The sequence below is a fragment of the Lissotriton vulgaris genome, chromosome 4_2 (genome assembly GCF_964263255.1).
Source record: "Lissotriton vulgaris chromosome 4_2, aLisVul1.2, whole genome shotgun sequence".
NCBI lineage: Eukaryota > Metazoa > Chordata > Amphibia > Caudata > Salamandridae > Lissotriton > Lissotriton vulgaris.
In genome coordinates, this window is record NC_141692.1 from 15,865,404 (window position 1) to 15,890,606 (window position 25,203).

The window sequence follows — 25,203 nt, forward strand, 5'->3', positions numbered from 1 at the left end:
TTTGGTTTGTCCTGTTCCCATCATGCACTGGGACAGGAACAGACTAATTTGCATACAGTCAGGTTCTGAAACTGGGATGGTGCAGTGAGCTAAAAAACGGTGTTGGATCTAGCCCTGATCTTTTGACTGGGTGAGAGCTTTCTGTTTAATTCAGAGACTCTGTCCCTCACCACCCCTTTTTGTAAATATTTTTGTCCACCCTAAGCGTGGAAGGGTATTCTCAGATGTGAGACCCTTGCTCATTGCACCATCAGGATTCAAGCAAACCGGGCCGAAGACGGCTGTAATGCCAGAAACCGGTCCCCGGGAGCTTGTTTCCTTCCCAGTGTAAGAATTGGCTTCTGTAGTTTGGTTTGTCCTGTTCCCATCATGCACTGGGACAGGAACAGACTAATTTGCATACAGTCAGGTTCTGAAACTGGGATGGTGCAGTGAGCTAAAAAACGGTGTTGGATCTAGCCCTGATCTTTTGACTGGGTGAGAGCTTTCTGTTTAATTCAGAGACTCTGTCCCTCACCACCCCTTTTTGTAAATATTTTTGTCCACCCTAAGCGTGGAAGGGTATTCTCAGATGTGAGACCCTTGCTCATTGCACCATCAGGATTCAAGCAAACCGGGCCGAAGACGGCTGTAATGCCAGAAACCGGTCCCCGGGAGCTTGTTTCCTTCCCAGTGTAAGAATTGGCTTCTGTAGCTTGGTTTGTCCTGTTCCCATCATGCACTGGGACAGGAACAGACTAATTTGCATACAGTCAGGTTCTGAAACTGGGATGGTGCAGTGAGCTAAAAAACGGTGTTGGATCTAGCCCTGATCTTTTGACTGGGTGAGAGCTTTCTGTTTAATTCAGAGACTCTGTCCCTCACCACCCCTTTTTGTAAATATTTTTGTCCACCCTAAGCGTGGAAGGGTATTCTCAGATGTGAGACCCTTGCTCATTGCACCATCAGGATTCAAGCAAACCGGGCCGAAGACGGCTGTAATGCCAGAAACCGGTCCCCGGGAGCTTGTTTCCTTCCCAGTGTAAGAATTGGCTTCTGTAGTTTGGTTTGTCCTGTTCCCATCATGCACTGGGACAGGAACAGACTAATTTGCATACAGTCAGGTTCTGAAACTGGGATGGTGCAGTGAGCTAAAAAACGGTGTTGGATCTAGCCCTGATCTTTTGACTGGGTGAGAGCTTTCTGTTTAATTCAGAGACTCTGTCCCTCACCACCCCTTTTTGTAAATATTTTTGTCCACCCTAAGCGTGGAAGGGTATTCTCAGATGTGAGACCCTTGCTCATTGCACCATCAGGATTCAAGCAAACCGGGCCGAAGACGGCTGTAATGCCAGAAACCGGTCCCCGGGAGCTTGTTTCCTTCCCAGTGTAAGAATTGGCTTCTGTAGTTTGGTTTGTCCTGTTCCCATCATGCACTGGGACAGGAACAGACTAATTTGCATACAGTCAGGTTCTGAAACTGGGATGGTGCAGTGAGCTAAAAAACGGTGTTGGATCTAGCCCTGATCTTTTGACTGGGTGAGAGCTTTCTGTTTAATTCAGGGACTCTGTCCCTCACCACCCCTTTTTGTAAATATTTTTGTCCACCCTAAGCGTGGAAGGGTATTCTCAGATGTGAGACCCTTGCTCATTGCACCATCAGGATTCAAGCAAACCGGGCCGAAGACGGCTGTAATGCCAGAAACCGGTCCCCGGGAGCTTGTTTCCTTCCCAGTGTAAGAATTGGCTTCTGTAGTTTGGTTTGTCCTGTTCCCATCATGCACTGGGACAGGAACAGACTAATTTGCATACAGTCAGGTTCTGAAACTGGGATGGTGCAGTGAGCTAAAAAACGGTGTTGGATCTAGCCCTGATCTTTTGACTGGGTGAGAGCTTTCTGTTTAATTCAGAGACTCTGTCCCTCACCACCCCTTTTTGTAAATATTTTTGTCCACCCTAAGCGTGGAAGGGTATTCTCAGATGTGAGACCCTTGCTCATTGCACCATCAGGATTCAAGCAAACCGGGCCGAAGACGGCTGGTATGCCAGAAACCGGTCCCCGGGAGCTTGTTTCCTTCCCAGTGTAAGAATTGGCTTCTGTAGTTTGGTTTGTCCTGTTCCCATCATGCACTGGGACAGGAACAGACTAATTTGCATACAGTCAGGTTCTGAAACTGGGATGGTGCAGTGAGCTAAAAAACGGTGTTGGATCTAGCCCTGATCTTTTGACTGGGTGAGAGCTTTCTGTTTAATTCAGAGACTCTGTCCCTCACCACCCCTTTTTGTAAATATTTTTGTCCACCCTAAGCGTGGAAGGGTATTCTCAGATGTGAGACCCTTGCTCATTGCACCATCAGGATTCAAGCAAACCGGGCCGAAGACGGCTGTAATGCCAGAAACCGGTCCCCGGGAGCTTGTTTCCTTCCCAGTGTAAGAATTGGCTTCTGTAGTTTGGTTTGTCCTGTTCCCATCATGCACTGGGACAGGAACAGACTAATTTGCATACAGTCAGGTTCTGAAACTGGGATGGTGCAGTGAGCTAAAAAACGGTGTTGGATCTAGCCCTGATCTTTTGACTGGGTGAGAGCTTTCTGTTTAATTCAGAGACTCTGTCCCTCACCACCCCTTTTTGTAAATATTTTTGTCCACCCTAAGCGTGGAAGGGTATTCTCAGATGTGAGACCCTTGCTCATTGCACCATCAGGATTCAAGCAAACCGGGCCGAAGACGGCTGTAATGCCAGAAACCGGTCCCCGGGAGCTTGTTTCCTTCCCAGTGTAAGAATTGGCTTCTGTAGTTTGGTTTGTCCTGTTCCCATCATGCACTGGGACAGGAACAGACTAATTTGCATACAGTCAGGTTCTGAAACTGGGATGGTGCAGTGAGCTAAAAAACGGTGTTGGATCTAGCCCTGATCTTTTGACTGGGTGAGAGCTTTCTGTTTAATTCAGAGACTCTGTCCCTCACCACCCCTTTTTGTAAATATGTAGAACACATAAAGGCAGCTTGTTTAATTAATCAACTGGGTTTAATGGATCACCCTAGTTCTCAAGGTACATGTGTTAAAGAACGGTTGAGGGTAACATTCTGGAATATACCGGGCCTTCGTTCTAAGTTAAATAACCCGATCTGGGCAGATTTAATTAAAAACAAAGATATTCCGTGCCTGCAAGAGACTTGGTCTCTGGGCGAAATCCATATTGATGGTTTTAAAACATATCACGTCCCAGGAGGTTGTTCCAGCCATGGGAGGCACATAGGGGGGCTCTGTGTCTATGTTACAAATCTAATGGGGACAGTAACAATTAAAATGATGAAAACGTGTAGTCAATACCAGATTATTGTTATGAAAGCATCTCCCAAGGTTGAGCTAATAATTATTAACATATATAACAATCTATAAAAGTCCCAAGTAAGTCACAAGGTCTGTGCCCTAAATGGGGATGTTAAGAGCATGACCGATAATTCACGGAGGAAATCCATTGTTATTTGGGGCGGTGACTTTAACCATAACCTCTGCCAACAGTTCTTGAGCGGATGTGGCGACTATGAGGAAGAAGGTACTGAACACCAGCCCCATTTCACCCATCCTAAAGGGGGCGACTCCTTTAACGAGGTGATGGCTACTCATAACTTGGGTTTTGTCAACAGGTTATGTACACCTAATGTGGACTTTAGCCCCATGTTTGTGGGTAGAGGGCACAGCACCCTGATTGACTTCATTGCTATTTCTAACAGCCATGGAACCTGGATAGCTGACTTCGTAACTCACACGATAGGAATTAGTGATCATCTCCCACTTAGTTTATGTATTCTACTCCCACAGGATAAGGAACGTTCACTGGTAGAAAGATTAGCCTGGACTAAAGGATGCGCAGTGGGTGGGCAAAACGGATACGCAATTAGATGGGTAAAGAGCGATCCGGAGGTCACCAATATAAAAATAATTAAGAATGCGATCTTACGGATCATGAAGTGTCTACAGGAGAAGACTTCACATTCAGATATATTGGACTCCTTTGCGGATATTACCAGGATAATACAAGAAAAATTAGGGCGCCCAAACAGAGATCCTAAAATCTGTAAGAATAGCTGGTTTGATTCGACTTGTACAAGGGCTTACTCACAACTGAAAAGGGCCCTCCATAATACTGTGAGAAACACGAAGAAGTAAAAAAGTGCAGGAAGGAATATAATATAGCTATAAAGATCTGTAAGCGTAAAATTAAAAATGAGGCTTGGTCAAATCTATACGAGGCCTCGTTAAAAAGGGACAGTTCCTCTTTCTGGGGAGCAGTCAATGCACCTTTTTTTAGTCCAGGGGATAATGCGAAAATTGAGGTCGCGATAACAGAAGACACATGGATAGACTTTTTTTCAGAAGTCTATAATCCAGGAGGGGTTAATAAAATCGTAGATATGTGGTCATTAACCCAAGAGGCCCTTAATAAATTTGTGGAAATTAATATAACTATCAGCAATAAAGAAATTATGGAAGCTATCAAACAAAGCAAGAGTGGCAAAGCTCCAGGCCCTGATGGCACCCCAATTGATCTATTCAAGCACACAATAGAACTATGGTGCCCATTGCTTACGCGAGTGATTGAGGCAAGCTGCAAACTGGGTCTAATTAAAACCTGGTCTGATTCTGTACTTATACCTATTTTTAAAAAAGGGGACAGCGAAAACCCCTCTTGCTATCGCCCCATATCCCTTTTAGATTTGTTCATTAAAGTTACGGGCAGAGTTATACTGAATCGCTTGCAGCAATGGGCAGAAGATGAAAATATATTATCCTCGGTAAAATATGGGTGCGGGGAGGGGCGGGGTACTTTAGAGCAGGTTTTACATTTTTTCATGTTATTAGGAAAATATACGCAGGCAAAGGACGGCAAATTGTATGCAGTGTTTGTCGATATCAGCGCTGCGTTTGATTGTGTAATCCACAGCCGATTATGGCATATTTGAACAGATATGAAGGTGGATGAGGTGTTAATATCATTTTTAAGACAACTTTATGCAGGCGCTAGGGCAAAAGTGAGATACGGGGTAATGGGGAATGTACTAAGTTGTTCCATGTGAAGCAAGGAGTAAGGCAAGGCTGTGTACTCGCCCCTTTTCTTTTTCCTTATATACTAACGATCTGGAAAAAGAACTGGTGGCTAAGGTCAAAGATTCCCAGCAGGTAAAACATAAACAGATTGTGTCGCTCCTGTATGCAGATGATGCCGTGATAATGGCTAGAACACAAATAGGCCTACAAACGGCATTAGATCCAAACATAAACTTTATGGATAACAGGGGCCTGAAACTTAATGTGACTAAAACTTTTGTTATGACCTGCGGAAGATGAAAGAACAGAGACTGTTCTCTGTTCGCTGGGAAAGAGAAAATTGCACCAACTAAAACTTTTTCCTACCTGGGTATTGTATTAGAGGATTCAAGCTCCTGGGGTCAAGCTATCAGAAGTTGGTCACTAGTGTTTAAAAGAGTTACAGCCGCACTCATGATATTTGACAAAAAAATGGAGAAAAGACCCCCTGAAATCCTGTTAAAGATCTACCAGGCTAAGTGCATAAGTACTGCCATCTACGGGGCAGGAGTCTGGGTAATCGACGACTCCTCATCAATTCAAAAGGAAGAAAATGCTTTTTTAAGATTTATTTTTGCCATTCCTCATAGTTCTTCTGTTTTTAACTGTAATTCGGAGCTGGGCATGCGCTACATTAGCGATCTGATTAGTATGCAACCTATATTATTATGGCACAGAGTTTGGACTTCGCCCGATCTTGTATTAAACAGAGACATCATTTCTGACTTGTTGGGGTTGAACAAGGCTATCAGGATACCATGGCTGTCCTACATCTGTAAGTTTACTAATGATCTGGGGAGACCAGAGTTTTTTGGACATCCTGAATCCATGAGCAATATAACGTGGAAGGATTTAAAGTTGCTCTGCTGGAACCACCTAGTATCATTAAGGTTAAGTTTAGAAATAAACAAAAAAACAGTACTGCAATATCAACATACCTTAGCAACGTGTACAATTCAACATTATTTAATTTGGTGTTTAGACAGCTTTGACAGATATTTACTGGCAAGATTTAGATTTGACATCTTTTTCGCCTAATTGCATTTCCTAGTGTAAATGATTGGTCCAGATCGCTTTCTAAGTGTCCATGCGATTACACGTCAGACCAATCTACCCTGCATGTGATATGTTTCTGTAAATTTTATGCTATAGAAAGGTCTAGATGGATAAAACCACTTCTAACAAAACAAGGGACCGTTCGGCATTGTTGTTTTTACAATCTTTAAACGATGTAAACTGTGTTGCTACAATGACAGGCTTTTTAAAAAGCATTTTGAGGAAAAGGAAAAGTTTAATCAGTTTTTAATATTTATGTATTTGGTTTTAAAAGTTGTATCTATGAAATGTGACTGCTTGTGAAATGAATTTGCTGCTTTTATGATTTTATATTCTGTGAAATCCAATAAAGCTTTTCTACTACTACTAACTACTACTAATAATAAACAGAATTAAAAATATATATATTTGAGTTTGAGTTCCTGAAAGATGAATATGATGATGACTGCCTGTTGACTAGAGCCTTGGGAAGGTTAGTCATGTAATCCTGCCCAAATGTCTCAGGTTTATAAAACATCTAAGAGGAAGAGCCATGATGGATGACTTGGGACAACAAGGAGCCTTATTTGTGGTTGTAACTAAAATCCTTTCCGCAATGTGGGGTCTATTAAAATTGATAATAACACAATCACCCTTACAGGATTTATAAGAACTGCCAACCCAGTTGACCCTTCGCATCATGTTAATGTTTTTCTCTACGCATGTTCCAAGAGCAGTATTGCAAGATAACCAATAGAAGACTTTATTCTTCAGTTGAGAATAATCCTTCTTAATGCCTGAGGTAGAGTTGGCACATTCCCCAGGATCACAACATTTTGCTGGCAGATGTATGCCAGGCAGGTTTTGCATAAAGCCCTCCCTTTCACCCTGAGATGGCTCTCCAGCTATATTACTCTCAGGAGTGGGTTGATTGTGTGTAGAAAACCTTTCCACAAAGCAAATGTCTGCACCCGACATTGATACTGTGTGGATCCGGGAAGACCGCGAAACCCATCAGGAGTGTGCATGGCCCCTCGAAGACCTCAGGAGGAAGGTGGAAACTCACTAGTGTTGAGTGTGGGGTTGCCACAGGAGGGCAAACCATTGCTGGGGGAGCTATTAATGGCCTTGATTTCAGGTTGACGGCTTCATCACTTAGGGGTAAACTGAATTTCCGGTCAGAAAGTCCATTTTCAATCAAGTTCAAATGTTGTAATAGCAAACCCAATTTGGAGTCCATCATAGCCTTCAAAGAGTCCTGGAAGGATTCTAATATGAACATCATATCTACCTGCTTGATCGATTGGGGACTTCTGGGATGTCAAATTGACTCTGGATCTTTTGGCCTTTTCTCCAGACATTTGACCCTTTCTTTTGGTGCCAGACCCTTGCCTAACTGACTCAACACCTCCTGTTCTCCCTTGCGTAGCAATCCCGGCAGCTGTTGGTTTAACCGTATGATTAATAGGAGTATCCACCACATGCCCCTGACTTAAAGGTACATTGTCTCCCCTAGAATTGTTAACCACAATAGTGGGTGTAAGGGGTAACTGCTGGCCAATCCGATGGGTTCTTGCACCCTGGAGTTATTTGATGATCCATCAGCACAATCCATATGCATGGGAAGACAACCATTTACAGGTGACCTAGAAAGACGCCTGTTGGACTTGACCCTTTTTCAGGGTCATCCCTGAGCTTTTTGCTTTCCTCCTGATTTTGTCTGACCTGTTTTTTGATTTTATGACTCTGGGCACTTTACCACTGCTGATCAGTGTTAAAGTGCATATGCTCTCCCAATTGTTAATTGATGTATGGATTAGTGATTCCATGATTGACTTGTTTAGTTTACTTGTCAGACCCTAGTGCACTGCACCACGAGTGCCCAGGGCTGGTAATCCAAATGCTGCTAGTGGGCATGCAGCACTGGTTGTGCCACTCACAGAAGCAGCTTGTAGAAGTGCGTCTAAGGCCTGCCATTGCAGAGCCTGTGTGCAGTCTGGTATTGTCATTCTTGCAGGGCAAGATCACCTCCTTGGCAGTCCCTAAACCTTCCCTTTTCTTCATATCAGACACCCCTAAAGTAGGCCCAAGGGCAGGGTGCATTGTAAGTATAAGGTAGGACATGCCCTGGTGTGCGCGGCATGTCCTAATAGTGAATTACAGCCATTTTCGTTTTTCACTATTGCAAGGCTACCTGTTCTCCATAGGACAGAACGGGTAGTTAGAATATTACATCTTATAATCCTAACTGACTCAGGGAACATGGTAGAAATTCGAGTTTAGTATGCCTGAACTCAGAATGATAAAATACATTTTTAGTGAAGTTGGTTTTAACATTCTGTGTTTGAAAGTACCACTTTTAGCAAGTAGGTATTTTCTTGTCTAACAATCCAAACCTGCCTCTGCTACGTTGTGTATTCCTTGTCTGGAGTTTGAGTGACAGGGCTGGGAGATTGCAGGAGACTGGATGAGTCAGCTCAGTGGTGAATAGAGAGATCTGCATGTAGGTGGGTGGGAGGAGTTTCACCTGGGATCTGATTAGGGCAGTGCCTGCCTCCACAATGCCGGCTCCATCCCTGTGGTGCGTCTGATGTCCCTGCCCTGCACTGTGAAAGGAGGGAAGGAATCATGTCAAAAAAGTGCTCCAGGGATGTGCCTTTTCTCCACAATGCTGGCTCCACCTCCTGTAGGGTGTCTGATGTTTCTGCCCTGCACTGTGAAAGGAAAGAAGGAGTCATGTAAATAGAGTGCTCCAGAACTGTTTTGGACTAGGCAAAGGCCCCTCTGCCCTCAGAGGAAAAATGATTTTGGGATATAAAGATTGGGACCCTGGTCCCAAAAACTGAGATCATTTTTGGACTACAAGAAGAAACCTTTACTGAGGAGAGGAACCTGAAGAAACTGAGGAGAGACTAGCCCTAAGCTGAAGTGCTGCTTGAGGTTTGGCATGCCATGGTTGCCTGACTGCCAAAGAAAGGAGAAAGGAACTTTGTGTACTTTATTTCAACTTGTAAGTATCTCCAAGGGCTTGGAACAGAGCTTGCCTCCTGCTGAAGTCTCAGGGACAACTGACTTCACCCACCAGCTCCCCAATCAATCAATCAATCAATCAATCGATCATGCCATTTGTAAAGCACACTACATACCTGTGAGGGTCTCAAGGAACTGAGGGGGAGCTGCTACTGTTCGAAGAGCCAGGTCTTGAGGAGTCTTATTAAGGTCAGAAGGTCTTCGGTCTGCCGCAGGTGGATGGGGAGGGTGTTCCATGTCTTGGTGGCGAGGTGGGAGAATGATCTACCTCTGGCGGTCACTCTTCGGATGCGGGGGATGATGGCGAGGGTGCTGCGGAGTGCGCTGCAGATACGCTGGTCTGGTGTTGTGGTGTGCCTTGTGTGGGTGGGTAAGGATATCCTCTTGTTGACTGGGAGCCAGTGCAGGTCACGCAGGAGGGGTGTGATGTGACTTCAGTGAGGGATGTTGAGGAGCAGGCTAGGGCGGTGTTCTGGATGCGTTGGAGCCGTTTCAGGAATTTGGCCGGGGCTCCTGTGTAGAGCGTGTTTCCGTAGTCCAGTCTACTTCTGACAATGGCCTGGGTGACCGTCCTTCTTGTTTTGGTGGGGATCCACTTGAAGATTCTGCGAAGCATGCGGAGGGTGTTGAAGCAGGAGAAGGAGAAAGCGTTGACCTGCTTCGTCATGGAAAGGGTAGAGTCGAGGATGACCCCTAGGTTGCGTGCATGGTCACCGCGTGTAGGGGGAGCTCCTAGTGCAGTCGGCCACCAAGTGTCTTCCCAGGCCAAGGGGGTGGATCAGAGGGTAGGGACCTCTGTCTTTTCTGAGTTTAGCTTCAGTCGGCTGTTCCTCATCCAGTCGATGATGGACTTTTTTCCTTCATGGAGGTTGGTTTTGGCAGTGTGGGGGTCTTGACGAGGGAGAGGATCAGCTGGGTGTCGTCGGCTTAGGAGATGATGTTGAGGTTGTGCTGTCGTGCGACGTGGACAAGCGGTGCCATGTAGATGTTAAACAGCATTGGGCTGAGGGATGAGCCTTGGGGAATGCTACAGATGATCCTGGTGGCTTTGGAGCGGAAGGGGAGAGACATGGATGCACTGTGTTTTGCCGGAGAGGACGGAGGTGGTCCAGTCCAGGGCCTTCTCTTGCATTCCGGCGTCTTGGAGGCATGTTTGTAGTGTGCCGTGGCAGACCGTGTCGAAGGTGGCTGACAGGTCCAGGAGGATGAGGGCCGCGGTTTTGACGTTGTCAAGTAGGGTCCTGATGTCATCGGTGGCGGTGGTGCCGTCGCATCTCTGAACAACGGGTGTTGCCGCCGTAACTGACACATTGCACCACATCAAGAGAAAAATCTCCCACTGAAGAAGAAGTGTGTCGCCGTCGCAGCCACTGCCGTCACATTTGTGAACAAGGATGTCACCGCTGTAGCTGACGCATTGCACCTCAAAAAAAGAAAAGCGTCTTGCATCCACGGAGAAGAGTGCCGCCGTCGGAGCCGCAGTCATCGCATCTCTGAACAAGGGTGTCGCCGCTGCAGTTGTTGCATCGACCGGAAGCATCTCGCATCGGAGGCGAAGAGTGTCACTGCCAAAGCCGCTGTCATTGCATTTCTGTACAAGGGTATCGCCGCTGCAGCTGACGCATCGAGCAAAGAATTCTCACAACATCGGAGAAGCATGCCGCATCTGGAAGAACTTCACAACTTTATTTCTTTGCACTGGAACTTTACTGCATTTCCATCGCTGCAACACGTTTGTTGTGGAAGCGTCACCCATCGTAAGGTACATTGCCGTAAAGTGTCGCATTTTAAGAACTGAACAGAACTAAACTCAAACGACCATTTTAAGTACAGTATTGTGAATTTTTGTCGTTTGTGGTCTTGTGTTAAGTCTATAAAAACCTGCGTGGTGTCCATCTGTAGTGTTGTCACAGGGTTACTGTATGTGGTCACAAATGCTTTACACACTGCCTTTGAGATAAGCCTGTCTGCCCGTGCCAAGCTACCAAGGGGGTGAGCAGGGGTTTATTTAGGAGTGTACCTCCTTACCCTGACTAGAGGCAAGGGTCCCTGTTTGTCACAAGTACCTGCCTGTGCCAACTAGAGACCCCCAAATATAAAAACGCCGGTTCACCAGCTCTATCTCCTTATCGAGCACCACTGCTGCCCGCTGTAAAAATGAGTCCATAGTCAATATAGTGCCTACCCTGGAGCTCCCTGGATCTGTGGTCAACTTACTTTTCCCCATGGTATAACAAGGTCTATTAACTGAGTGATGGGCTTCAACACAAGAAAAAGCAAACGTAATGTCTACTGCTACACACAAAGGCGGTTAAGCACACAGGCCAGGGGGCTCTGGATACATCAATACAAAGTCCCTCAATTACCTAAAACTCTAGCCCTCTAACCAGTGAACAATTTACAGATGTCTATGCAGATGAACAGAAGGGTAGCTTTCTCCCTACCTGCTCCTCTGCCACTGGAGCTGGAAGATGATCAAACTTGCTATGGCATGGTGCTGGGTATTGAAGAGGGTGGAAAAGAGCAACCAAGAGAGAAGGCCACGTTTAGCCTCCTCCAGTCTCAGATGGGGGCCCCTTGGAACAGGCTTCATGTCCCACACTGCAGGACCCCGGATATCTTTATAAGTGCCTCCTGGTATAAATTACATGTGTTAGTTGTCCTGCCGCTTGGCCCCCTGGGATCGAGAGTCCTCTCTTGCTGGCTGCTGATAAAGTGGCGTTGTGCTGTGCAAATGGTGCGTCCCATGCTGAGGCCCTGGAGATCCTTAAAAGCACCTCCTGGCATGAAAATATGTGTTGACGGCTCCTGCTGCTTGTCCTCCTGGGAGATAGAGTCCTCCATTGCTGGCTGCTGATAAACTTGCGATGTGCTGTGCAAAGGGCACGCCCCATGCTGCGGGACCCTGGAGATCCTTTTAATTGTCTCCAGGCACAAATTACACATGTCGGCGGCTCCTGTCACTCGGCCCACTGAGAAATAGAGTCTTCTCTTGCTGGCTGCTGATAAAGTGGCATTGTGCTTTGCAAAGGGTTGTCATAGGTAGAGCTAGGGAAAACACGTGAGCACATTATAAAAAGCAGAAACCCATTTGAAAAATTTGCATCAATGCGAAATCGCCCCATATGTGAATTTTAGGGCATATTATATAGTATCTATATACACAGCCCTACTCATAATGTATTCAGCCATTACAATGATCCGCATAATTGAAGGTGATTGAAAGGATGCATAGAATAGGTGTAGCTGCCAGATACTGTTTAAAGCTAGAGTTATTCTGCTTTTGCAGGGTGAAATGATGTCAAATCCATGCCAAATGTAGGGCTAGAACTCAAATACTCATCATGTGAGGAGATCCAGTACTATGTTGATATAGTTTCTAAAAACTCCAAAATGCCAGTTGATACCCAGCCTAATAACTACCAACCCTAAGCACAATAAATCCACAAGATGCCTTTTCAGAAGACTTTTGGTTGTTCTGACCGCTGGGAGAAGAGATTATAGGATAATTACATAGATGCCAAATAATACCACCCCCTTCTTCTGTGCAATTCTTACCTTTCTGCTATGACTGCATACCCATCATACAGGACATCCCAAGGGAGCCCTTCCCAGAAGGACAATACCCTCTGAAATAATAAGCAGATATGGAAGTCACAGGTGAGCAGGAAGGTGACAATCCAGCATTACTAACAATTTCCACTCTTCCTCAAATACTCACCATGCAAATGTCCGGTAACTATCTGCTGGTGTCAGTACCAGCCATGACATTTTGTCATGTGTTCGTTTCAGGTATTTCAGAGAACTCACCCTCATTAACACACAACTGAGGTGCATTGGTATTGTAAGTTGTATGCTAAAATTAAGTCCACCTTCAGAGTTTGCACGAAGAGGTAATAAAAAAAACATCATTTCTGCCAAGAAGGTGGTACACCTCATTGCTGTATTTAATTATCAAGTACTGAGTATTATTTTGTCTTTTCTTTTCTTTTGATTTGATTTCTTCTGCCAGCCTCAAATAGAAAGAAAAGACAAAAGAATACAAGAAAACTGTCTTTATATGACATTGTTTGTGCTCGTAGACTTATGTGCCTATTTTGTTTCTCATTGGATGCAGGGTTTACCTCCTTTCTCCTTAAGCATCGCACTAATATAACACACTAGAAGAACGGCGTGTACTGTGTTGTTAAGCGCTGTATCACCTTGAATCTCCCCTGTATAACAACACCTGAATAGTCTTGGTTTCAGTTGAATCAAATGTGCCAATTGTCAAGGAAATAAAAAATGAGAGTCCAAAAACTGTATAAAATAGCATGATTTCTTACATAATCTCTGTCAAAAAAATATTATGATCATTCTAAGCAATAAATAGCTGAGACTATTATGTACAAGTCAGGCCAACAGTGTCCTTGTCCTGCTCACTGCTCTTAGTTTCAAACATGAGGACATGCATGGACCGTCTGTAATGCTAACAATTCAACAATAAATCCCAGGTCCTGGAACCAGGCCCAGGTGGCCTCCAACAATTACTGTTGTGGGTCAGCGGCCAATCAGAGTCCTTGGGTACTGGGATGGAAGTGATTTCCTTCCTAAATCCAAAAACCATTGATCTGACAGCAATGTTAATGACTGATTACTGTTTGTGTTTTTCAACAGGTGAAGCTGTGAGATCATATAGTGCGAAAGGATGCGTTACGCAAGATTTCTGCAAAATCGGAGTTTTCAACATGCCGGGAACACAAGCCTTCGATTATGGTTTGAAGTGTTTCCCTGCCCTGAAAGTGTGAGTCCTTTGTTTATACCTCAAAGGCACACCCTCCCCAGCTTAGCAATTGTTGATAGAAGCATTCCTACATTCTATACACGTATGTCGCATGCAGTGTCTAGTCTTGTAAAAAGGAAGCCTTTGAACTCATATCAGCCTCTCTGAGACACAGCATACAAGTAGCCAATGTGCTCAGTACAATCCAGGCCGGCATGCAATTTAACCACTGGCTTCTCTTTTCAACCATCCTAAGCACCTGGGCATCTCAGAGGCTTATCTTGGATTCATGCATTGAGTGGTCCAAGCCCTGCCCTCCAGTCACCCATCAATTCTTAGGGTTGTAGAAGGTGCTTCTCCTGATCTGCTACTAATACTTCAGTAGCCATGAACAGCCATTCCAGCTTTTCTTCTGCTTCTTGGGTTTAGAGCTGTATACCTCTTCTTACATAAAGTAATGGGAAATATCTGGCACAGTTTATTTGATGTTTTCAAAATACAAGAAAATATGGTTATTGGTTCATATCTCCACTTATATTTGCAGCAATCAGCATGCTTTGTGCCACAGCTATAATCCATAATAGAAAGAAAATATCGACCTGCGTTGTACTGCAGGTTGAAAAAATGAATAAATCTTAGTTTACACCACTTCATCTATGATGGGTCTGTGTCTTTAATGTCTAGCTAGGGGTTATGTGCCTAATGACAGCTGGGTAAAAGGAATGAAGGTAAATACACAGCAACATAGACCAGTTCCTTCAGTCAGGATGAAGCATGAAAGAAAGACCTTCAATGCAATGCAGGCAACAGAATGAAGACCCCGAGTCTGATATTATCAGTTAGACCCTGTCCCTGCTCAAGACCTCTGATGGAACCCTCACCGTCATCATACCTTGGTGGATGCCTTGACTGATATTATGGTGGAGTTTTTTTACAGGCAGGTTGCTCCCCACACCACACAGCACCACCTGTGTGCCTGTGCCCTGAGCCCCAGCTGCCTCTGCTGACAGTGTCTGAGGCCCTTCTCCACCTACAGGCTACCACCTGCGCCTCATCCCTGGTGGCCAGTGGTAGGCCGTAGGTTTTGCTCTTGCTAGTGCCCCGTATTGTAATTTATTTTTATTTGTTTTACTGGTTTTATTGTCTTATTCCTCCTTTCCCTCTTGTACTATTACTGTGCTCTGTGCCCTTTTGCCTTCTGTAACCTTCACTGTTCCTCCCTCCCGTTTTTCACGCAACTGTATCCCCTGCAGCCCTGCACCCACTACCCACGCTCGCCCATTCGTCCACTCCCAGCTGCTCTTTCCTCCCACTTCCCCTTCTTATGGCAGCTGCTGTTCATATATCTTGCATGAGAAATAAGACTGTTCAATAAACCCTTTTATTGAAAACGCCAGTCTCACTATTTCTCAGCAAATCTGTAAAAATGACGCACTCTCAATTGACTGAGTAAAATAGTTCCAGTCATAGGGAAACAAAATTGTCATGTTTATGGGGTTGTCAGAAACTAATCCCTTCTTGTGTATTTGAGAAAGTTTCTAGTGCTCGCTGAGCTAGATGGCACTCACAATTAAGTTTAGTATATTTGATAGAGATATACTGACCTCAGTCCTATGTCACATCTATCGGATATATTATTCCAATGCGCAGAGCCTATTGGGAATATAAGAACTACACTACAAAGCAATGGGTGACAACTTGTCATGTAACACCCATGGATGATTATTGAAATAGACTGGTCGATTGCCTTTTGTCATTCAGGACTTTTACCTGCTGAATAAAGCTGATTTTTGTTATTTACTTGAATTGCATTTAAACTGAAGCACACAATGTTCCTGATGAGTGTACTGAAGCTGCTGTTGTGATATTGTTTGTTAACAATAATAGATATGGTGTTTTGATGGACTATATGTGAGCCATGGTATTTGTGTCCTATTACAGTATGTCTCCAAATAATCATTGGCTGTGATTTTGAGTTGTCATCAATAAATTAATCAACCAATCAGAACATTTGTAAAGCGCACTACTCACCCGTGAGGGTCTCAAGGTGCTGGGTGAGGGAAGGGGAGTGGTGCTGCTACTGTTTGAATAGCCAGGTCTTGATTAGCCTCCTAAAGGTTAGTAGATCCTGGGTCTGCTGTAGGAGGATGGGGAGGGTCTTCCAGGTCCTTGCAGAGAGGTGGGAAAACAATCTGCCACTAGTGGTTGCTCTTTGGATGTGGGAGATGGTGGGGAGGGCAAGGTCGACAGAGCGGAGCTGGCGGTTTGGGATATAGAAGGTGAGTTGTCTGTTGAGGTATACCAGTCCGGTGTTGTAGAGTACCTTGTGTGCATGGGTGAGGAGCTTGAAGGTGATCCTCTTGTTGACGGGGAGCCAATGCAGGTCTCTCAGGTGGGGTATGATGTGGCTGTGGAGAAGGATATTGAGGATTAGACGTGCAAAGGCGTTCTGTATGCGTTGTAGTCCTTTCAGGAGTTTGGCCGAGGATCCTGCATAGAGGACATTTCCGTAATCCAACCAGCTACTGACGAGGGCCTGGGTGCTTGTTCTTCTAGTTTCGGAGGGGATCCACCTGTAGATCTTGTGGAGCATGCAGAGGACGAGACGGTGTTGACTTGCCTGCTCATGAAGAGTGTTGAGTCCAGGATGAACCCCAGGTTGCGCGCATGGTCGGTAGGTGTCGGTGCTGCTCCCAAAGAGGTCTGCCACCAGGAGTCGTCCCAGGCGGAGGGGTTGGAGCCGGGGATGAGGACCTCTGTTTTGTCAGAGTTCAGCTTCAGACGGATGTTCTTCATCCACTCGGTGATGGCTATCATTCCTTTGTGGAGGTTGATTTTGGTGGGGAGGGGGTCTTTGGTGAGGGAGAGGATCAGCATGGTGGCATCGGCATCAGAGATGATGTTGCGGTCATGCATTCAGGTGACTTGAGCAAGAGATGCCATGTAGATGTTGAACAATGTCGGACTGAGGGATGATCCTTGGGGACGCGGATGATCTTGGTGGCTTTGGATCAGAAAGGGGGAGGTGGATGCTCCGCGTTCTGCCAGAGAGCAAGGAGGTGGTCCATTCAAAAGCCTTGTCTCGGATCCCTGCTTTTCGGAGGCGGGTGCGTAGGGTGCTTTGGCATACTGTGTCGAAGGCGGCTAAAAGGTCCAGGAGGATGAGGGCCACAGTCTCGCTGTTGCCACCAGGGCCCTGAAGTCATTGGTGGCAGCGATGAGGGCAGTTTCGGTACTGTGGTTGCTGCGGGACCCGGACTGGGACAGGTCTAAGATGCTGTGCTCCTTGAGGTAGCGGGTCAGTTGCCTGTTGACGGTCTTCTCAATGACCTTCGCAGGGAGACAGGACGGTAGTTCTCGAGGTCCTTTGGGTCAGCCTTTGTTTCTTTGAGTAGTACTTTGATCTTGGTGTGCTTCCAGCTCTTCGGGAAGGTTGCGTTCTCGAAGGAGATGTTGATGGCCTTGCGGAGATGAGGTGCGATAGTGGCACTCGCTTTGTTGAAAATTTGGTGTGGGTATGGGTCTGACATAGATCCAAAGTGGATGGTGTTCATGATTTGGATGGTATCGTTGTCGTTTATGTTGGTCAAGGTGAGCAGTGGATGGATGTGGATGGTGCCATGGGGCCAGAGGTCTCTGTGGCTATTGGGGCGGTCTGGTTGTTAAGCTGTCCTGCATGTCTCTGATCTTACGATGGAAGAAGGTGGCAGGGGAGTCGCACAGGTCTTGCAATGGTGGGATGTCGTTGGTGTTAGAACTGGGGTTGGAGAGCTCCTTCACGATGTTGAAGACCTCTTTGCTGTTGTGTGCATTGTTGTCTGGGTGGTCCTTGAAGGAGGCCCTTTTGGCAGATTTGATGAGGTGATTGAGTCTGGGGCTGGCGTTCTTTTGGGCTGCATAGCTATCCGGTGTCTGTTCACTGTGCCATTTCTTCTCTAGTTTTTTGCAGGTTTGCTTGGAGGCCTGGAGGTCCGCATTGAATCTGTTGGCTTTCTTGATGGTGCATCTGTTGCAGGGTTTCTTGATCGGGGTGAGAGTGTTGGCTGATGTCTCGGGCAGTGGTGTCGGTGGTGTCAATGGGTGGGCTTTGGGCAAGGGTGGTGTTTAGTTGGTCTTCAGAGACTTTGCTCCAGCTGCGGCAGGGGATCTGTTGAGTGTGTTGGTGCATGGTGGGTTTCCAGAAGGTGAAGTGGATGCAGTGGTTGTCGGTCCAGTGGAGTTCGGTGGTGTGGCTGAAGGTGACGTGGTTTCAGGCAGAGAAGATGGGGTTTAGCGTGTGTCTGGTGGAGTAGGTGGGAGTTGTGATGAGCTGTTTGAGTCTGAGGGTCTAGAGGTTGTCAAGCAGGGTGGTGGAGTTGCTGTTGTTGCTGTTCTCGAGGTGGAAGTTCAGGTCCCTGAGGAGGATATAGTCTGTGAAGTCTGTGGAGGGCGTGCATCCTGACGAAGTCGGCGATGGAGTCGCAGAACTCTGGCAGGGGTCTGGGGCGTCTGTAGATGAGGGTTTCTCTGAGGGTGGTGTTGGGATCAGTGTGGATCTGTAAGTGCAGGTGTTTGGCGGTACTGGGGGTGTTGTCTGTGCTGGTCGAGACTCTGAGGGTGTTCCTGTGGACGATGGCAAACTCCTCCTCCTGTTCCATTGGTACGGTCCCTGCAGGTGACCTTGTAGCCATCAGGGATGGCTATGGCGATGTTGAGTGCCTAGGAGGGGTTCACCCAGGTCTCTATCTGGAAGGCAACACCCAGAGTTTGATGGAGTGCTTGCGGGCAGAGCAGGTGTTGAGTAAGATGCATCTGAGGTGGTTGAGTCCATTCTCAGAGGGCAGTTTGATGGTTTTGAGGCTGGTGATGCTGCAGCTCCGGCAGGAGAAGGGTCCTTCGGTGCGCTTCGGGTGGACAGGCTGCAAGTGTGTGCTTGTCTGGAGTTGCTGGCATCATAGTGGTGTTGGGTGTTGAGGTGTTAGCGAGGGCAGGGTGTCTGGCGCTGGGTGCGGTCCAGGTACGGACTCCATTATAACGGGTCATGGGAGGAGCAGCTGGGAGGCAGGAGTGGGCCGATGAATGGGACGAGCAGGGGGGCGGGCCGCAGGGATGCAGCATTTGGAAAAAAACAGGCGAGACCAGGGCACAGAAGCTCGGAAAAATTACAACAAATATTAGGTAACAATACAGTGAACAAGAATCACAATACAAACCAGGGGCACAAAAAGAGGCAACAACAGCAATTTAATATGTTGTGGGTACGAAACAGAAGCTGACTGAGAGCACAGCGAGAAATGGTATCTTCAAACTAATAGTTATTAACTACTTTCTTCATTAAAAAAAAACTGCTATTTCTCACTGAGACACAGAAACAGTTAATCTTTTGTTCATTGAAACATTTCTTGTTTATTTTTTTAAGCTCAGTCCGATGTTATTAAACAATGTACATTATTGTCATTAATTCATGACTCTGTTTTAGTGCATTTACAACTTATTGAGTGATCGCTCAATCACATATTTTTATACATATTAACTGAAACACATCATTAATGGCAGTTGATTGATGTTGGCCGATGCATTTCGGGACAATGGGTCCCTTCCTCGGGGGCCACTGTAAGTAAAACTACAATAGAAACCACAGATTTACAATACATTCTTAACAATGGTATCAAAAACATTTAGGTGTATGTTAGGATGAGTCAACATATACGGATCGAGGTATTCAAGGTAAAGATCTCTCAGAGTAGTGTATAATTGTTTGGTTATTTGAGCTTGGAAAGTGGTCACAAAGTTGTGTTGTGTCACTGGTTAGTCTGTGATGCGGAAACATTAATGCACGTGATTGGACTTAAGCTTCTCAGTAAATCACTAAACACACAGTGCTGGTTAGACGATGTGCAGATAAGAAAGTTTCCCAGTGAATCAAGATATAAGAGAAAGAATTCAAAACATTAAAACACATGCTAAAGATGAAGGATGGGAGAAAGCGACTGAGCCACTGACCTGCGGTTAACACATCATGTTAAGAGGAGAGTAATCACTCAAACATGAAGTTGGAATGCTCAATTCTGTAAAATAAATACTACAGGTACACATTCCGAGTGGTAAGAATAATGTCAAGTGAAGTGAAGTGAAGTGAAAACAAGAGAGGGAAAACTGATACGTGAAACAGGCTTAAAGAGAGCACACACTTGTCTCCTGTACTCTACGAGTGAAAGAATAACGGAGAATGAATCTCACTGAACGCATGATATTCACATATAAAGGACTGAAAATCAAAAATCTAACCTGTGGCGCAAGACGAGGGTCGCAATAATTCTGTGCTACACTCAAAAGCGTACTCGGTGTTCAAACGCTGACACAGGTTGGGGACATTTAGAAATATCGCGCAAGTTTACGTGCACCAGATTAGAAGTCGAGATAGGACAGAAGGTGGAGGCCATGTTAGTAGAGTAATCCTTTGTGAGAAAACGATGCCAAAAATAAACTGTCTGACTACTAATACATGGTGTCCACATGACCAGAAACTTGAAATTTGATCATATCATCACAGAATGTAAAATAGAATGCCTAAACTCAGGCAAGATAATAATCATTTTAAGGTAAATATCATGATTAAGGAAAGACGTCTGGTTGAATGTGGTCACAATTGTTCAAATATACAATCAACGTGAATAATTACCATTCAGATAATAATAGAATTAACCATGTACACAGTGACTGTTAGAGCTCTGAATAGAGACATATAGACATGATGTTCAAATTACAAACTGTATCATTATATTAAGAATCCATTGAAGTTGACATGGATAAGTGATCAAATGATATTACAGAAAACAGCTTAGATCTAGTTTATCATTGAGTCCCATAGGTTCCATAGTTTGGAATTTTTAATAAGCATAACCTCTCTTTGAGATAAGTACTGACTGGGTTTTCTACCCTCTCTCGTTTCAATTTTCTCTATCACCATAAACCGCTCTTGAGATATGTTTGTTGTGATGTTGTCACCAGTGTACTACCAAGTTTGAATTTGTGTTCTTATTCTGTATCATGCTTTTGTTTTCACCTATCCTCACTTTAACTTTGTGTTCAGTTTTCTCTATATACATCGGTCCGCAGGGACACTTAATACTGTAAATCACAAAGTTGGAGTTGCAATCTGCTGTAAATCGTAATGTCGATTTTGCTCCTGTTCTAGGATAATGAATGAAAATTTCTTGCATAACATTACTACAATGTGTACAGTTATTGAAGCTTCTCATTCCTAAATGACCTGTATTTTTGTTCTGGTTGGATTGGATTTGAGACAGCTGTTCTTTTAGATTGAGACTTCATGAGTATGCAAAGATAGGTTTTACTTTAAAATATTAATTGAAATCTTCTTCTTTTTGCAATAGTTCCCAACTTTTCAATATGATTATTTTTTTTCTTTTTTTTTAAACCTTTATTGGAAGAAGAAGCAAGTGACATCAGTGGTGCATACACAAATCTGGTGCATATACAGAGGCATTACATTTCAGTATTAGACGGTAACAATCAGGTTTCCAGGACTGGTTAAATCACGATACAGACAAATGTAGGAATAGATATTCTGCAAACGAGCTGCGTACACCACATCAGTAGAGACCAGTTAGGAACCACAGCATTGTAGAACTTAAACACGCATACCACATTGTAGGTAACTAATGTCGATGTAGTTAGTGTTCCCCAATAGTTCGAACCTTGCCTGGTCGAGGTGCCACTATCACCCTTGGCAAAGCACTCAGTCACTGATCACAATATCCGCAGTGACTAGACGTTGTTGCTTACCCAGGCACTGTCCCAGCAGGGCAGAAGGTCAGCCCCACCCGTTGTGGCCCATGCAATCCTACAGGTATAGCAAATTTTCCGTAAAGCAGTACGCTCCTAACCAATCCCAATCCGATCTTCACTCTCCGATTCAGTATCCTGCACAGCCCTGGTCAGTAAGTAAACCTGCAACGGGCTCCAGAAGTCCTTAGGCCTACAATGCACAGGCATCATTTCGGCATATACATTGGACTGATCCTGACAGTATATGACATCGTCCAACCATTCCTTGAATTTCGGCACCCTGCCTCGACCCCATCGACAGGCCACTCGCCGTTTTGCCAACAGTAGAACCACATCAACAAACCTACGATAAAGTGCCGGCACCTCCTTAGTGTACCCCAAAAGCATTACTACAGGGTCAAACAACACCGCATCTTCAGTCATGGCCTGCAGGGCGGCATGGACCTGTCCCCAGTACTCAAAATGGCCCCACATTCCCATGCCAAGTGGAGGAAAGCGCCCCCCGCCGCCCGGCAACGAACACACCTATCGTCCTCCGCTAAGCCGAATCTGAGTTTTCTGGCCGGAGTATAGTAGAATCTTTGTATGAACTTGTAATGTATGATTTTTAGATGGCAGCTAGACGAGACATTGGCAGTCATGCCACAACAGTAGGCCCATTGCTCATCAGATATGTTGATTCCGAGCTCGAGGTTCCACTGTACGCGCACACGACTAGCCGGGATAACTTGCTGTCTTCTGATGGTCGATTTACAAAAGGGGGTGGTGATGAACAGAGTGTCTTCTGATGGTGCCGTACAGTTTAGAGACCAAGTGACGTCCGTCAGAAATTAACATCGCAGGAAGCGGTAAAGCCACTCCCGGTTCCTTGAGGAATCCAGGCAGCAGCGTCCGGAGGCCCTGTCGCAGCTGAAAATAATAAAACACCTCCAAAGGAGAAGGTTCCACTCTACCAAAAAATTGTTCACGGGTACGAAATGTGCTCTCGTGGAACAGATCACCCCATGTAAGCATCACAGCACGCTTGCACATGCGCTGAAACCCTGCCTCTTGCAGCAAGGACAGGGCAGGATGATAAGCTAGGGTAGTGCAGGCGAATATAGGAATGTGAGATCCAATGCCTTTGCAATACGTGTCCAAGCATCGATTGTGCAAGTCACTGTGGTCTGGTGTGTATCCACATCACCGACATTTCCCATTACCATGCCCTCAAATGGCAAAGGATGTGCAATCCATTGTTCGGCAGCAATCTGAAGCATAAATGGAGTGGGACGCATCCATTGATATGCATAATGTGCTTGAGCGCTCATATAATAAATTTCAAAGTCAGGGACGTCAAAGCCACCTCTATCATAGGGCAGTGTTAAAGTAGACCATACTAATGTCGGTTGTTTCCTCCCCAGAATAGGCGAAGCAGCTCCAAACGGAGACGTTTAAAAAAATACGCCCCCGGGTGATAGGGAATATTCTAAAATAAATACAGGAAGCGGGGCAGGATCACCATTTTCACCAGTAAATGTAAATGTAAATGTAAATGTAAATATATATGTAAATGTATAGGCATTTATATAGCGCACTACTTACCCGGAGGGTCCCAAGGCGCTTCGACCGCTGCGAAACCCTTCGTGGCTTCCCTGAGAGATGGTCGCTTAATGGGTATCTCCAGGGTGAGACCAGGCATCCCCGGCGGTCTGGTGGGGCCGTTAGTGAAGATGAGGCAGGCTAATGCCCAGAGTTGCCGAGTGTGATCGCTGATCAGAGTGGGCACCGAGGCGAGAGAATTATCGAGTCCGCTGACCCTGGTCCAGAAGCCTGCCGCGCCGGGAATCGAATCCTGGTCCCGGGCCGTCCTCTGCTCTCGGGTCTGCCGCCTCTAACCAGTGAGCCACACTACTTCACCAGTGACGCTCTACCCGCCATAGACAGAGGCAAAGACATCCATCTGGTGACATTATCCGCCAGTCTAGTAATAGCGACTCCATAATTAAGCCTAATGGTTTCCTTCCTGTCTAGGGACACCATAATGCCCAAATATCGTAGATCCGAATCACACCACTCCAGAGGGTAATCCAGTGGGAATCGGTGAACCGCTGCAGTGAGTGGGAAAAATCGAGATTTTTGCCAGTTTATGTGTATACCAGATATACATCCGAACGCAACAAGCTCTCGTAGTAGCGCATTGAGATTTGCCAGCGGATCTCTCACATGCAACGTAACATCATCCGCATATAAGGAAATCCCTATTTGGCGCTGAAAACAATTAAACGCACTTTGTTTATGCAATTGGCGAATTCTACAGGCAAGAAGCTCTATGGCAATAGCAAATAAAAGGGGAGAAAGCGGACAGCCGTGTCTGGTCCCTCGCGTGATGGAAAATTGGGGGGATAGCACACCATTCACAACCACCCTCGCCACCGGCTCAGTGTACAACAGTTTGACCCATGAAATAAAGATCCGATTCCACAGAATCAAACACTTTCGTAGCGTCTAGGAAGACAGCGGCTACAGGGAGGTCCGGAGCTATCGTCGGGATCAGAGAGAATAGAGTACGAAGGTTATGCGAGGTCGCCCGACCAGGCACAAACCCGGACTGATCCGGCAACACAATGATGGGCATAAGCTCTGAGATCCGCGCCGCCAGAACTTTCACCAATATCTTGACGTCGCAGTTAAGTAGTGAGAGAGGCCGATAGGAATCTACGTCCAGGGTGTCCTTACCCGGTTTAAGTAATGAGATGATAGCCACCTCTCTCATGGAACCCGGTAGTATCCCCACCTCCAGGGACTCCTCAAAGACCTCCCAGAGCACCGGAGCCATAATATCCACATAACATTTGTAAAATTTGGCAGGGAGCCCATCCAACCCCGTAGCTTTGCCATTATTCAAAGACATGATGGCGCCTCTGATCTCCTCTACCTCAAAGGGCCTACAGAGGAACGCCCTATGATCGTCCGATAGCCAGCACAACAACAGATCATCTAGAAATCCCCCATATCGAACTTCTTCCACTTGTTGTGTAGTGTATAACTGCGTGTAGTGCGGCACAAATATCTCCTGAATTTCCTTCGTGTTCCGACACCGCGTACCATCCGGCAAGACCAATTCCAATACATCTGCACTAAACCTCTGGTGTCGCGTGAGTGCAGCAAGCACCTTCCCAGGCCTCTCACCTTCGCAGTACCTTCTCGCAGTCCAGTATTTCCCCCTGTGCTTCACCTCCCTTGCCGCCTCCTCCTCATACTCAGACAGTTTGTCCCTAAACTGACGCTAAAGTTCAGAGTCAGAGCTAGTCTGCATTCTATTTTCCAGGAGCTTTAAGTCAGCCTCCAACCCTGCAAGAGTACGAACAATGGCCTTGAGCACACCACAGCTCTTGGAGATTGTGACACCCCGGATCGTCACCTTAAACGCCTCCCATATAATTTCCACACTGTCTACAGATCCCCTATTTCTTGGAAAAAACGCCTCCACTTCCTCTCCAAGCTCTGCCTTGAATATGGGATCTAATAGGGC

The 25,203-nt window shown here is 45.8% G+C and overlaps 1 protein-coding gene across 3 annotated transcripts in view; it reads left to right on the plus strand.

The window, feature by feature from the left end:
* Positions 1-14,280, plus strand: part of LOC147718142 (phospholipase A2 inhibitor and Ly6/PLAUR domain-containing protein-like) — an 80,163-nt gene extending 65,883 nt beyond the window's left edge. For 2 of the 3 annotated variants that reach the window (XM_086919214.1, XM_086919215.1), the window contains one exon: positions 13,793-13,923. In XM_086919214.1, coding sequence (XP_086775340.1) covers positions 13,793-13,923 — 131 coding nt within the window. Of the gene's footprint in view, positions 1-13,792 lie in introns of all 3 variants that reach the window. The other variant, XM_086919216.1, reaches the window with a different exon arrangement.
* The last annotated feature ends 10,923 nt before the right edge of the window (positions 14,281-25,203 follow it).